The sequence below is a fragment of the Oncorhynchus tshawytscha genome, linkage group LG02 (assembly GCF_018296145.1).
Source record: "Oncorhynchus tshawytscha isolate Ot180627B linkage group LG02, Otsh_v2.0, whole genome shotgun sequence".
Classification (NCBI taxonomy): domain Eukaryota; kingdom Metazoa; phylum Chordata; class Actinopteri; order Salmoniformes; family Salmonidae; genus Oncorhynchus; species Oncorhynchus tshawytscha.
The window spans coordinates 67,639,614-67,654,325 of NC_056430.1; the positions used below are offsets into that span (position 1 = coordinate 67,639,614).

Below are 14,712 nucleotides of genomic sequence, written 5' to 3' on the forward strand. Positions count from 1 at the left end.
AAGATTGAATCAAATAAACACCAGGAATTGTACAAAAATGGGGGGAATTTTATTCACTTAAAAACAAAACAGGCACAGCATCGGTCTGAGCAAACTCACACACACAGACAAAATATTGACAATAATAACAGACAATATACAGTGTAAAGTCAGTATATCAAGGACAATAGTGATAGTGATGATAATCGCCAAGGTCAAAATGTTGTGGCACAAAACAACTTGGTGTAACAACAACACAAACAAGGGCTGAAGAGCTACCAATTCTCAAGAAACGTCAATCACCCCAGTCCTTTTACCAGCCACTGCTAAGGGGCTTGAATGAATGAATAAATATGTGTTGAATTCTAAAGTTGAATTCTAAAGTGCAGTCACTGACTGGCATTGAGCTAGGGTTAACTCAGTGTTTCCCCTCTCAATGACTCAAACTACTCAGCGGCCTGTTTATTAGGTCCGTTCACAAAAATGGTTCGCTCCTACAAACAGTGAGTCACGTGGCCGTGGCTTGCTATAAAAAGCAGCATCAAGGCATTTAGTTACCAGTCGATTGAACGTTAGAATGAGAAAAATGAGTAACCTACGCAACTTTGAGTGTGGTATGATTGTTGCTGCCAGGCGTGCCGGTTCCAGTATCTTGGAAACGGTCGGCCTCCTGGGCTTTTTACTCACGACAGTGTCTAGGGTTTACGGAGAATGGTGCGACAAACAAAAAACATCCAGTAAGCGGCCGTCCTGTGGGTGAAAACAGCTTGTTAATGAGAGGTCGAAGGAGAATGGCAAGAATTGTGCAAGCTAACAGGAGGGCCACAAACAGGCAAATAATGGGGAGGAACGGCATTTCGAGATGCGCAACTCATCTATCCTAGTCTAGGATGGCCTATTGCAACAGACAACCACACCGGGGTCCGGTCCTATAAGTTATAAACAAGCGCTTCCAGTGGACACGTGATCTCCAACACTGGACAACTGAGGAGTGGAAAAACATTGCCTGGTCAGACAAATCCAGGTTCCTGTTGCTTCATACTGATGGCAGAGTCAGGATTTGGCATAAACAGCAGGAGTCCATTGCACCATCCAGGCTGGTGGCGGTGCTGTCACGGTGTGGGTAGTTTTCCTGGCGCACGTTAGGTCCCTTGATAGCAATTGAGCAACGTTTCCACGCCTCAAAGAATTCAGGTTGTTCTGGAAGCAAAGGGGGTTCGACCCGGTACTAGATGGATGTACCTAATAAACTGGCCACAGTGTATATTGAAGCTGTTTTGTCCGTGTAAAACGCAAAAACAGTTGGCAAACAGTGATTGTAGTGATGGTACTGGATTTAAATCAGTTTCTCTCAGCCATCTCTGGTCCTCAAAGCTTCAGGCTCTATAGACTGAGTATTCCAAACATTAAGAACACCCTCCTAATACTGAGTAGTGCTCACTTAGTGTATATTTTGAATCTCTAACAATACTATTAAATATAACACATCTCTTTAAAACTGACATGTTCAAAAAATAATACCCATGACATGGCACACTGGACACTGTGGGTTAAAAAATATACACGTGTATGGGCTTCCAAAAATGAACTACTCAAAATGCTGAATACATGGGCCTATTCATTTACAAAACTAATAAGAGACCATCCAGGACCATGGCTGTGCATCACTGATATGGATTCCTATATTTAGCTGGGTAGTGTACATTAGTGCACACCGTAGCAAAATGTTTTGCATTGAAAAACAAAAACATTTTACATGTCATATAGGACAAGATAAGCTAGTCCCTCCAGTTTGCTTTCTTTTTGTGACTACTGAATCCGGCCCATGTAATACAGTGATGCTGAAGCTGCATGTTCATGATCGTGATGTTGACTATTGTCTCACAATGCTACAGCACAATGGGGGCCAGAGTTGCATTGTCTGGGTTCCAATGGCATTGACTAGAGCCAATTATCCATCTATGACTCTGGGATTGACTATTATTACTGGTTAGATAAAGCACATCCGGTCTACAACACTGCAACCAGAATGGAATGCACTAGAAATTAGATCCCAGTTGAATTGGGTATAGAGAACACCTGCTGTACACTATTTTAATATGGCTAAGTATGCCAATGCCAAGTTGCTAGTAGCTAATTGTGCAGTTGCAGTATAGAAAATATCAGCCTAGTCTTTTGCTACAATGCACAGCAATATTGTCTTGATTGTCCAAGCTAGTAAGAAATATTTTAGTCAATCAATAAATATAGTACTTCCTTCAGTCAGTCGACAGGTCACAATAATCACTGTGCTGTTATAATGTATTCTGCCGGTCATTTGTAAATATGTTGCGTGGTTATGGCACTGGGTAGCTTTGTCCAGTCCACTACACTTTTAGCCAGCGGATAACCTCTTGCTGAGCTAATTCAATCAAAGCTGCTGTTTCATCTTGGGAGTGTTAGAGACACCTAGATGTTAGTCCCAGTCATTCATAGTCATAGACAGTGGTAGTGGGTGACAGTCGGCGACAGTCTCTGTCACTGGAGTGGTATCCAGAGCTAAACCACAGTGGTCATAGTCTGAGGGTCTCCCCCATAGAAATATAATTATATCATTCTCTATGGTCTCCCTCATAGAAATATAATTAGATAATTCTCTATGGTCTCCCCAGTCTGAGAGGGTCTCCCCAATATAAATAGATAATTATCTATGGTCTCCCCAGTCTGAGGTTCTCCCCCATAGAAATATATCATTCTCCATGGTCTCCCCAGTCTGAGGGTCTCCCCCATAGAAATAGATCATTCTCTATGGTCTCCCCAGTCGGAGAGGGTCTCCCCAATATAAATAGATAATTATCTATGGTCTCCCCAGTCTGAGGTTCTCCCCCATAGAAATATATCATTCTCCATGGTCTCCCCAGTCTAAGGGTCTCCCCCATATAATTAGATCATTCTCTATAGTCTCCCCAGGCAGAGTCTCCCTCATAGAAATATAATTAGATCATTCTCTATGGTCTCCCTAGTCTGAGAGGGTCTCCCCAATATAAATAGATAATTATCTATGGTCTCCCCAGTCTGAGGTTCTCCCCCATAGAAATAGATCATTCTCTATGGTCTCCCCAGTCTGAGGGTCTCCCCCATAGAAATAGATCATTCTCTATGGTCTCCCCAGTCGGAGAGGGTCTCCCCCATAGAAATATATTAAATACATCCCTATGGTCTCCCCCATAGAAATAGATAGTTCTCTATGGTCTCCCCAGTCAGAGGGATCAGTTCAGTTCTCAGCAAAAGGGGATGTCATTTAAGGTCAGGTTTGACAATGTAAGGACATAAATCAAACATTCACAATAACTCTCATAAACATCAACCATTCACAATAACTCTCATAAACATCAACATGTAAAACACACACACACACTCTTCCATGCCACAGACACCCACCTCTTTCTTTCCCAAGCTAGTTGCAGTGATAAACAGTCCCTACAACTCCTCTCTCCCTCCTCCTTCACTCCTTCTCATCCTCCTCTCTTTCTTCTACTTCATACTGCTGCTTTGTATAAAAACAAGTCCCCATATTCCTCCTTTATCAGTTCCTCCCTGTCTCCTCTCCTCAGGACTTGAGTCCCATGCGGGCCATCAGCTGTTCGTAGACGGTCCAGGCCATGGCTGCCATCAGAGTCCTCCTCAGAGAGCGTGGCACAGCCCCACGGAAGAAACCCCTCAGACCATGCTCCTGAAGGAGAGTGAAGAGTTCACTGTTCAGTTGGTAAAAACAATAGTTTGCGCAGGAAGAGATGTTCAGTCGCTTTTGGAGGAACATTTACGATCAATAAGAAGTGCTTCAAATCCATAGCTATATCTCATGTATTAAAATACCCTCAGAATAGGAAAAATTGGAAGACCAAGAATGGTACCTCACACATAGGAAATTAATCATGTAGTGTATATTTTCATTAAGATTTAGGCCTCACCGTATAGATGTAGCGAATGGCGTCCTTGGTGGTCCAGTGGGCAGGGCTAACCTGGATGTGAGTCTTGACCACGTCAGCTGGCTGGGTGACCACAGAGGCTAGTACTCCGGCCATCACCCCACAGCCAAAGTTCCCTAATGGGGCATAGGGCGATGAGCTCACCTCTGAGAGAAGAGACCGCACAGAGAATGGTCAGACCTACACGGGCACTAACAGAAAATACAGCGTCAGGTAACCTAGTGGTTAGAGTGTTGGACTAGTAACCGAAAGGTTGCAACATCGAATCCCCGAGCTGACAAGGTAAAAAAATCTGTCCTTCTGCTCCTGAAGAAGGCAGTTAACCCACTGTTCCTTGGCCGTCATTGTAAATAAGAATTTGTTCTTAACTGACTTGCCTATTTAAAAAAGGTAAAATAAATATGTCATTATTCTGGATTACTTGGAATTCACATGCAAGCAATACCCCACATGGCGTTTAATAGCTGTTTACACTAACAGACGCCAATGTAAAGAAATCCTGCTGAAGTAACACACTTGACTATTCAGTGTGTCGGTGTGACATTTTGTAGTCTCTCACTCGCCCTCTTCCCCTCCTCTCACATAGAGAGTGTGTTTCTCTTACCCGGTGGCAGGGACCTCTTGGCCTGGCTGTAGAACATGACGTAGATGCCAGAGAAGGGGGCGTCTCGGAGCATTGTGGCCGTCAGCCCGGAGAACAGAGCCCTGGGTCCCTCCGTCTCACACACGCTCTTCAGAGCTCCCAGGACGCTCACGTAGTTGTACCGTCCGCTCTGCGCAACGCACACAGTAATACAACACATTATACACTACAACCACAGTAGATCACGTAGTTATACCGTCTACTCTGGAATACCTACAGATTACCAAGAGGGTTGGGATCGGTTCCATTTCAATTGACTGAATTGAAATGGAATCGACCCAAACTCTGAATACAGCGAAGGACGGCTCATAGTAATGACTGGAATGGAGACAATGGAATGGTATCAAACACATGGTTTTCATCTGTTTGACACCTTCCCATTCACTCCATTCCGGCCATTATTATGAGCCGTCCTCCCCTCAGCAGCCTCCACTGATTGAAAACTTAACTCAATACACAACATTACACACAACTACTAGCAACATTTAAACACTAAACCAGATAGATATCCACCACCTCTGGAAACCAACGGAGCGCCATTAATAAACAGATGACACGTAATCATACAGATGAAGAAACTAGCAGGTGACATAGTTACATTAAACATTTGTAGTCGTGACAGATCCTCTACGCACAGCTAGATGCTCAGTCCTTATAAAACCAACACAACAGAATTTATTCAAATGCAGATAGAAGCGTTTAATTCCCAAGGCAATCAGCTCTCCCATCAGATAACCTTCTCTCTCTCCACACTCTCTCGCCTCTCTTTTCCCTTCATCTTCTCCTTCTCTCTCTGCGGTGGCAGGCTGCTAATTCTACCATCATCTTCTCTCTAATTCTACCTTCCAGCTCCAGCCCACAGACACCAGAAATATCCCAGCCTATCTGCTTGTGCTTGTTCTATGTTATTACTGAACCACCAACTCCTCCCCTTCCTCCTTTGTTTACTTCCTGACTTCATTCTCCCTTTCCTCTCACACACATTCTGATTCTGAACCATTCCTCATCTTAATTCATACATCCTTCCAACCCTTCTTCTATCCATTCATGCTTATCTTCCTCCTAATCCATCCTAAACATACATGGCTGTAGCAACCCTCACCTCATCCTTGCTCCTCTCCCTCCACCTCCTTCTCTCCATCCTACACCATTGCCTCAAAGTCTTTTTCCATCCTCATATAGCTGTAACAACCTCTCGCCCACTCAACCATGCCTTAATCCCAGCTCCTTTCCCTCTCCATCTTTTATTTTAGTCCATCCCCATTCACAACACCGAGAAGAAGCTCTCACCTCGAAGCGTGTCTTGATGACGGTGACAGGCAGCATGCAGACCCCAGCCACGGCCCTGGCCCCGGCCCCCAGCAGCACAGCCTCCCCAGCATTAGGGGCCCGGCCCTCCTGGAAGTAGTGCTGCTTCAGTGAGTAGAAGGTTGAGAAGTAGATCCCTACGCCTGGGATACAGCGCACAAAAGACTGGAGAGAGATAGAGTATGAGGACAGAGATAGAGGGGAGAGAGAGAGTGCGAGGACAGAGAGAGAGTGCAAGGACAGAGAGAGAGAGTGCGAGGACAGACAGAGAGGTGAGAGGAGGGCGAGAGAGAAAGTTCAAGATTTAGATTGTAGCTGAATTCTTCTTTAAGGTAGAAACTATGGCGAAGTGGATAAAGACGGTGGAACTCAGACATGACATCCACTGAGTTTTTAAACGACGGAGCGCGACATGGTTCAACAACAATAAATCAGCACAATCAACTTTTTGGGGTTTTCAAATTGCTGCCGTCTTGGAGCTAGAATTGTTATCATGTATAGTGTGCGAATGAGAACACGATAAAAGAGTCAAGGAGAGCCATGTACAATTCAGGGAAATGCGCAAACGAGGCATTTGTGATAAGTACAGTTGAAGCCGGAAGTTTACATACACTTTAGCTGCAGTAAGAATTCCCTGTCTTAGGTCAGTTAGGATCACCACTTTATTTTAAGAATGTGAAATGTTAGAATAATAGGAGAGAGAATGATTTATTTAAGCTTTTATTTCTTTCATCACATTCCCAGTGGGTCAGAAGTTTACATACACTCAATTAGTATTTGGTAGCATTGCTGTGAAATTGTTTAACTTGGGTCAAAGGTTTCGGGTAGCCTCCCACAAGCTTCCCACAAATAATTGGGTGAATTTTGGCCCATTCCTCCTGACAGAGCTGGTGTAACTGAGTCAGGTTTGTAGGCCTCCATGCTCGCACATGCTTTTTCAGTTCTGTCCACAAATTGTCTATAGGATTGAGGTCAGGGCTTTGTGATGGCCATTCCAATACTTTGACTTTGTTGTCCTTAAGCCATTTTGCCACAACTTTGGAAGTATGCTTGGGGTCATTGTCCATTTGGAAGACCCATTTGCGACCAAGCTTTAACTTCCTGACTGATGTCTTGAGATGTTGCTTCAATATATCCACATAATTTTCCTTCCTCATGATGCCATCTATTTTGTGAAGTGCACCAATCCCTCCTGCAGCAAAGCACCCCCACAACATGATGCTGTCACTCCCGTGCTTCACGGTTTTGATGGTGTTCTTCAGCTTGCAAGTTTCATCAGACCAGAGGACATTTCTCCAAAAAGTACGATCTTTGTCCCTATGTGCAGTTGCAAACCGTAGTCTGGCTTTTTTATGGTGGTTTTGGAGCAGTGGCTTTTTCCTTGCTGAGCGGCCTTTCAGGTTATGTCGATATAGGACTCGTTTTACTGTGGATATAGATACTTTTGTACCTATTTCCTCCAGCATCTTCACAAGGTCCTTTGCTGTTGTTCTGGGTTTGATTAGCCCTTTTCGCACCAAAGTATGTTCATCTCTAGGAGACAGAACGCATCTCCTTCCTGAGCGGTATGACAGCTGCGTGGTCCCATGGTGTTTATACTTGCGTACTATTGTTTGTACAGATGAACGTGGTACCTTCAGGCATTTGCAAATTGCTCCCAAGGACGAACCAGACTAGTGGAGGTCGACAATTTGTTTTCGGAGGTCTTGGCTGATTTCTTTTGATTTTCCCATGATGTTAAGCAAAGAGGCACTGAGTTTGAAGGTAGGCCTTGAAATACATCCACATATACACCTCCAATTGATTCAAATTATGTCAATTAGCCTATTAGAAGCGTCTAAAGCCATTACATAATTTTCTGGAATTTTCCAAGCTGCTTAATGGCACAGTCAACTTAGTGTATGTAAACCTCTGACCCACCGGAATTGTGATACAGTGAATTATAAGTGAAATAATCTGTCTGTAAACAATTGTTGGAAAAATTACATCTGTCCTAACCAACTTGCCAAAACTATAGTTTGTTAACAAGACATTTGTGGAGTGGTTGAAAAAACTAGTTTTAATGACTACAACCTAAGTGTAAACTTCTGACATCAACTGTACACGGGGCCGCCATCTTTATGCATCTCTGCTATTGTTCACACAAAAGAAAACAGTTGTAAAAAAAAAGAAGAAAAAAATCCAGTCGTTTTTGGAGAGCGACGTGATCTACTAAGAAAGTCTGGTTCTTAGAAAAAGATTCACTAACCAAAGTGATACAGTAAGTCAGACTTCGTACACAGACTGTGTTAAAACAGGGAAAGTAAACCACAAGATGAACAGGGAAGCCAGACCGCTTCGATTAGACTCTCACCGGTGACACTCCCTTCCACAGGCCCAGGAAGCTCTCTGTCCGAATGACCTGGATAAGCACCGTCATCATCCCCACCTTAGGAGCTCTGAGACAGGAGATAAATAAATGGTTAAACACACACACCCATTAAGCTTAGAGACTGGATACTTGAAAATAAGCGAAAGTCTAAAAAGACAGATTCATCTGTAGATATGTTCCCAACACGTCTTCGGGGGTCAATTCTAGTGAGGAGTTGTTAGCATGGAAGTGTGTCTAATTAGCATATATGGGTCAAATGAGGGGATTCAAATTGTCTGAAAGCTACTGAAGAGGGATTCTACCCTGCAGTGTGTGTATCTCTCAGCGTGTTTGTATCGGTGTTTATGCAAATATACATGCGCGAGTGTGTGTGCCTGTGTCTCTCCGGCTCTTTCTGCGTATGTGTGTCCTACAGACTAGAGCTGGGACGAGAAACCAAAAATTACCGACACTGACATTCCATATCATACCGAAGAAATTTTGCGAATGCATGTATGAAAGCATCACGCTGCCGGAGCACAACACTTTCATCTATGCCGTTTTATTTGAGCCAATCAGAGCCGTGTCCTATCCCAATCTTCCAACACTTGCTGTTGGCAGTTCACCCAAGTGATGTTGCGAGTAGCCTTGTTCATTAGCGGGGTCAAATGAACGGAGACAAACAAACTGCCGTCCCAGAAATCCAAGAACAATTGCTACCAAATAAGGACGCTGTGTCGGTTGTTTGGGCCTATTCTGGTTTTCAACCCAGTGACATTGAGCAGAGTGAGGCGATGTGCTTGAACTGTCGCACAACTATAGCAACCACTCGAGGTAACACCAACAACTGTTTCCACCTTTTGAAACACAGGCAGGTAATGCAGCATGACGAACGCATGGCGAAGAAGAATTAGGCAGAGGTCAACAAGTGTCATGACTAGGGTTGTCATGAAAAGTTGTCAGCGGGTGACTGTGATGCAAATAACTGCCTGACTAACGGTAATTGACTGTTAACTAACATAAACGTGTTTAGCATTTCTGGCTACCACACATAGCCCACAAGCCACTGATGCAGACCTTTGGAACATATACATCAACAACCCAATAAGGAATCGCTTGCATACACAATGCAACACACACTAACCGATGGAATGAAATTACAGATGACATAACGTACCACATCACAAAAGAAGATGGTTCACAATCTGGACAAGAAATACAATGTCATGGCAAAATAGCATCGGAACTGAAATGTGATCCAGTAGGACGGCGAAGCCCGACATGTCATTGACACTGCACAACATCGAAGCTGAGCTGCAGGTGCTTTGTAGACGGTTTAAAATACAGGTCTCTTCCTGTCGCAGTGTTACATCATCTCTTAAACGCTGGATCACCTGGTAACCAAATAACTTAGGATAATATATTATGGCCATTTCTTTGACACAGTGTAAATAGGGTGCAAACAGAGAGTAACTGTGCACCTCCCCCAAAAATAATTTAGCCTAATTGAATCGCAACAAATGTGTCCATTTATGGCGATATGGATTGTTGTCTGTATTGCCGAGCTCCACTACATACCCAGGCTTCATGGTGTTCTGCAGGGTCTGCAGGCGCGTCTTGACCAGGTCCAGAGGCTGGAAGAGCAGCGTGGAGCAGGTACCGCTGAGGGAGCCACACATGAAGGCCTTGAGAGCTGGATGCGCCTGCGGGGGGCATGGAGCGAGAGCGAGGAGAGAAGAGGGCGAGAAAAAAAGAGGACGAGGGATAAGCACATGTCCACATGTCGTTTTATGTGTGACTGATGTACACGGGCATGTAGGAAGGCAATACAGCTTACACCGCACATTCCGTTTGCAAACGATGCCCTAAAAGGCTACGCACAGTACGGAAACATGTTCATGATGTATGCACAAGTACACGCAGATATAACAACACAACCAGTGGTGATGGAGATGCGTGCAGACAGTCGACACACAACCAGTGGTGATGGAGATGCGTGCAGACAGTCAACACTAACAGAGGAGCTGTCATGGCGAATCACACGGAGACTGAGCGTTCTCATTATTCACACTTCTGATGGACATACATGGAAGGGGGAGATGTACACAGAGAAACACTAAATATAGCTTGAGACGCAAGGATAAATGGGACACACACTGATAAATACCAACACACAGGCGCACATACATACATACATACATAAACCATTTCACTGCACACTCCCCTTACTCATCTGGACAAAAGGAATGTATATGTGAGGATGATGTTCATCGACTACAGCTCAGCCTTCAATATCATAGTGCCCTATAAACTCATTACAAAGCTCACGACCCTGGGTCTGAACTCCTGCCTATGCAACTGGGTCCTGGACTTCCTGACGGGCCGCCCCCAGGTGGTGAAAGTAGGCAACATTACGTGCTCGACACTGATTCTCAACACTGGGGCCCCACAAGGGTGCGTTCTCAGGCCCCTCCTATATTCTCTGTATGGCCTCACACAGTTCCAACTCCATCCTCAAGTTTGCTGACAACACAACAGTAGTAGGCCTGGTTACAAACAACGACGAGATGGCCTACAGGGAGGAGGTAGGCACTCTGACGGCATGGTGCCTGGTAAACAACCTCTCCCTCAACGTCAGCAAAACAAAGGAGCTGATTGTGGACTTCCGTAGGAACCAGGTCGGACAGCCCCCACCCTCATCAACAGGACCGCGTGGAGACGGTCAAGAACTTCAAATTCCTCTGTGTAGACGTCTTAGAAAAGCTAAAATGGTCAAAACACACGGACACAGTGGTGAAGGCGGCAGAACAACTTCAGGAGGCTCAAGAAATTGGGCATCTCTAAGAGGGCCCTCAGTGTTCTACAGGAGCACCATCGAGAGCATACTGTCAGGCTGCATCACAGCCTGGTACGGCAACTCCACTGCCTCTGACCGTAAGGCACTTCAGAGGGTGATACGTGCAGCCAAACGCACCACTAGGTGCACACTGTCTGCCCTCCAGGACATCTACAACACCAGGTGTTACAGGAAGGCCAAGAAGATCATCATTGACCTCAGCCACCGTAGCCACGGCCAGACGCAGGCAGTACAGGAGCATCATGGCTAAAACTGGAAGACTGGCCAATAGTTTCTACACCCAGACCATCAGGCTGCTGAATAGCTACCACGTCAGCATCCTACTACCCCCTCCCCCCTGCTACTCCCCCATGGACATTTCCTCCCCACCCCAATGACATTCATCACTGTTGCAGATGTAAATATGTATATTCTTATTATTATTTGTATTGTTTTATTTCACTTGGTCCCCACACCCCCTCAATGGTCATTTAGTCTGCCTGCTTCTCCCCCTCAACAGTCTCTAGTCAGCCTGCTTCCCCCCCATGTTCACCCCCTCAACAGTCTTTAGACAGCCTGTTGCTCCCCCTATGTTCACCCCCTCAACAGTCTAAGTGAGCCTGCTGCTCCCCCTGTTCATCCTCCACTCCCTCAACAGTCTAAGTGAGCCTGCTGCTCCCCTGTTCATCCTCCACCCCCAACAGTCTTAGTCAGCCTGCTGCTCCCCCTATGTTCACCCCCTCAACAGTCTAAGTGAGCCTGCTGCTCCCCCTGTTCATCCTCCACTCCCTCAACAGTCTTTATTCTGCCTCAATGGACATGTATTTATTCATCACTGCTACAGTTATGTTTATAGTGGTATTTCTATTGTTTTTTATAACAATTTTCATTGTTTTATTTCACGTAGTCCTGCAGCAGATGTTCACTGTACCATCCAACTACACCTGCAACCCTGTACATGTGAATTTTAAACACTCAATCTGAAACACATGGACACACAAACATATATACACACACACACACTCACTCACAAATGACACAAAGGCATATAGATGCTGACAGGCGGATGATGCCGGATCTCAAATACTGTAATCATGGTGATTAACAATTACTTTTAAAAGCATGTAGACGCAACTGCACAACAGCATAGCATGAAAACGCATCCACATTGGCACTTGACAGTAACACACACACAACACTGGCTATCCTCCCTACCTTTCCCAGGATGCTTGAGGGTTTGCCTCCTTGAGAATCCTGTTTCTGTTGCATGTCTCCCTCTTTCACCTCTCTCCGCTGCTGCTACGAACAGCATATTACAAAATAAGACATCTTCATCTCTCACTTCCCTCTCTCTCTCGATCTAAAACACAATGGTTTGCTTCTCGATCTAACACACAATGGTTTGCTGCTGCTACCCCTCTTCTCGCCCCCACCCACAGGCTTCTAAATTAGTTTCTCTCTCAATTGCTCGTTGATTCGCACACACACACACACACACACACACAACAGAATTGCGCTGCTCTCTCCCATCCACTCTAAATCGCTTTCTGACAAATTTTGTCTCTATGAAATGATGTATGAGTCATGCAGTGGCTGTGTCTCTGTGTGTGATTTAGACTGTGTGTGTGAGTGTCTGTGATTTAAACTGTGTGTGAGAGAGAGAGTCTGTCTCTGTGTGTGTGACACTAAATATGGGTCACTGAGAATTGGATGGTGGTGGGAGTCTGTTTATGCAAATGAATGTGTGACTTTCAGCCTGTGTGCACTATACGGTCTTCCCCAGGCCAGGATGACATAACCAATGTAAAATTAGCGTAGTAGAATAGTACAATGTTTGCACAGAAAATACAACTTTCTCTGTCTATGGCAGCCTCCTTTACCCCGACATCACAGGCTCACAGCACATTATTCTCATCATTACAAAAAAAGTCCTATTTTTCTAAAGAATGCCATGGCAACAGACAACTACGACCAATAAAGGGCTGCCTATAGAACATTAAAGGGTGTTGGGCCTCACCTCCATGCACTTCGGAAGATTTCAACTCCTTACTTCTGGAGAATATAGTCAAATCCTGCCCATGACCGCAGGTATTCAAACCAAATCTTCGCAGAAAACGAATTTAGCTAACTGATGGGTTGTGCCATTATTCTGTTACCAAACATTGCACCTGCAATGTTCAAGTAAATGTGTTTTAGTAACATTTGTGGAATTTGGTAGAAGTAGTCCTTGTGCAGAGAGTTGTATGGTTTGTTTAACTCTGCAGTCATTGGTTTTTATTTGACATACATTTTAAAGCTGCAATATGTAACTTTTGGGTGAAGACCAAATAAACAGAAATTGAGTTATAGATCTGTCACTCTCATTGAAAGACTAATTAGATCTGCTCTATGTGCATATTTCTATGCTTACTGTCCTTAATTTCGTTTTTTGCGTCTTACTTTTGTACACCAACTACAAACATCTTAAGATATATTTTTGGTAATGGAAAATATATTCCACAGCGGTTTATATGGTAAAAAAAAACCGATACCCAACACTTTTGTCATATAAACTTAAATTAGGCGAACTATTAGATGTTTAGCAACCAGGAAATGGTGGAGCATTTTCTGCAGTTTTAAACTGAATCTTCTGAGACTGAGTATCACTGTGTCAGTCAGTTTAGCTCGCTTGTATAGTAACAAAGACGAAGATGCCAGATGCTTGTGAACTACAGTGTTCATGTATACATTTGTAGCTAACGTTACTAACTTACCAGTGCCAACTCCATTTTTGATGATACAGTGGATGAATCCTGAAGGAGCGATTCGAGCGCCTCCTTCCCTTCTCTTGCCGTCTTGTCGCTGTTTGTTTACAGCCCCAACTACAGTAAGGGGGTGAATAGCTATACCAATTACATACGCACGTCAACATAATGATGCAATGTTTTGCAGACTCGCTACAGCAACTGAATTATAAAATGACATCAGGTCAAACTGAATATATTAGTTCAAACTGAGCACACTAGTTAGCTACCTCTTTAGCTATTGAAAAAGTGGTCAAACGACATGGACACGGCACGCAAACATACCTTACCTGGCTTTGAAGTTCGCTAGGGATCGATTATTAATAATTTCAAAGACATTTTGCCGGTAAATCAGTCACTACACCAACTAGCGAACTGTTAGCTGAACCAAAAACTAGCGACTTAGTAAGCGCGGACCTTTGAGTAATACTAGAATTGTGTTTAGCTAAAATACTAATTTTACTCGTTAGGTAGCTAGCAAACTGTCTCACCAAAATGACGCAAGCTAGCCAACGTTAGCTGTACTGACTTTGCAAAAGTAGTTGGCTGGCTTTGTACTAAAACGTTTGACTGCTCACAGCAACCGACGTGTATTCATCTACTAGCTGGTAAAATATAATTCACTAGATTTAAAACGTAGACAGCTATGCAGTTGCTGCCATCCACCTTTTTAAAAATTTTTTTACTGTCAATGACAATGTTGGTCGGTGTCTGGAAAAGTCAAACCTGCGTAGTGAGAGATCAGCAATTTCCCCCCCACGTCGCCCAAAGCACCTCCTCTCTACCCTGTACCAGTCGGGGCCAACCGGTTTCATCTCGCTTTCCACTGCAAAATATAGTGGGAG

At 44.3% G+C, this 14,712-nt stretch overlaps 1 protein-coding gene across 9 annotated transcripts; it reads right to left on the minus strand.

The window, feature by feature from the left end:
• Nucleotides 1-27: 27 nt before the first annotated feature.
• LOC112263965 (mitochondrial glycine transporter B) lies at nucleotides 28-14,711 on the minus strand. Of its 9 annotated transcripts, none has more exons than XM_024440598.2 (9): nucleotides 14,594-14,711; nucleotides 13,838-13,945; nucleotides 12,300-12,383; nucleotides 9,827-9,951; nucleotides 8,252-8,336; nucleotides 5,881-6,063; nucleotides 4,552-4,720; nucleotides 3,930-4,093; nucleotides 28-3,691 (listed from the first exon to the last, which is right to left on the minus strand). In XM_024440598.2, the coding sequence occupies exons 2-9, from the start codon at nucleotides 13,850-13,852 to the stop codon at nucleotides 3,569-3,571; spliced, it is 948 nt and encodes a 315-aa protein (XP_024296366.1). In that variant the 5' UTR covers nucleotides 13,853-13,945; nucleotides 14,594-14,711; the 3' UTR covers nucleotides 28-3,568. The 9 variants fall into 9 exon arrangements, with proteins under 9 accessions (XP_024296366.1, XP_024296372.1, XP_024296370.1 ...); XM_024440604.2 differs by having other exon boundaries at nucleotides 12,300-12,380; nucleotides 14,158-14,659; XM_024440602.2 differs by having other exon boundaries at nucleotides 14,158-14,659.
• Between the last annotated feature and the right edge of the window lies 1 nt (nucleotide 14,712).

Coding starts and splice junctions, on each gene's coding strand:
- LOC112263965 (XM_024440598.2), bottom strand. Junction 9,952..12,299: donor CCTCAAGCATCCTGGGAAAG/GTAGGGAGGATA, acceptor TGCCCCCCGCAG/GCGCATCCAGCTCTCAAGGC. Junction 4,094..4,551: donor CAAGAGGTCCCTGCCACCGG/GTAAGAGAAACA, acceptor CTCTTCTCTCAG/AGGTGAGCTCATCGCCCTAT.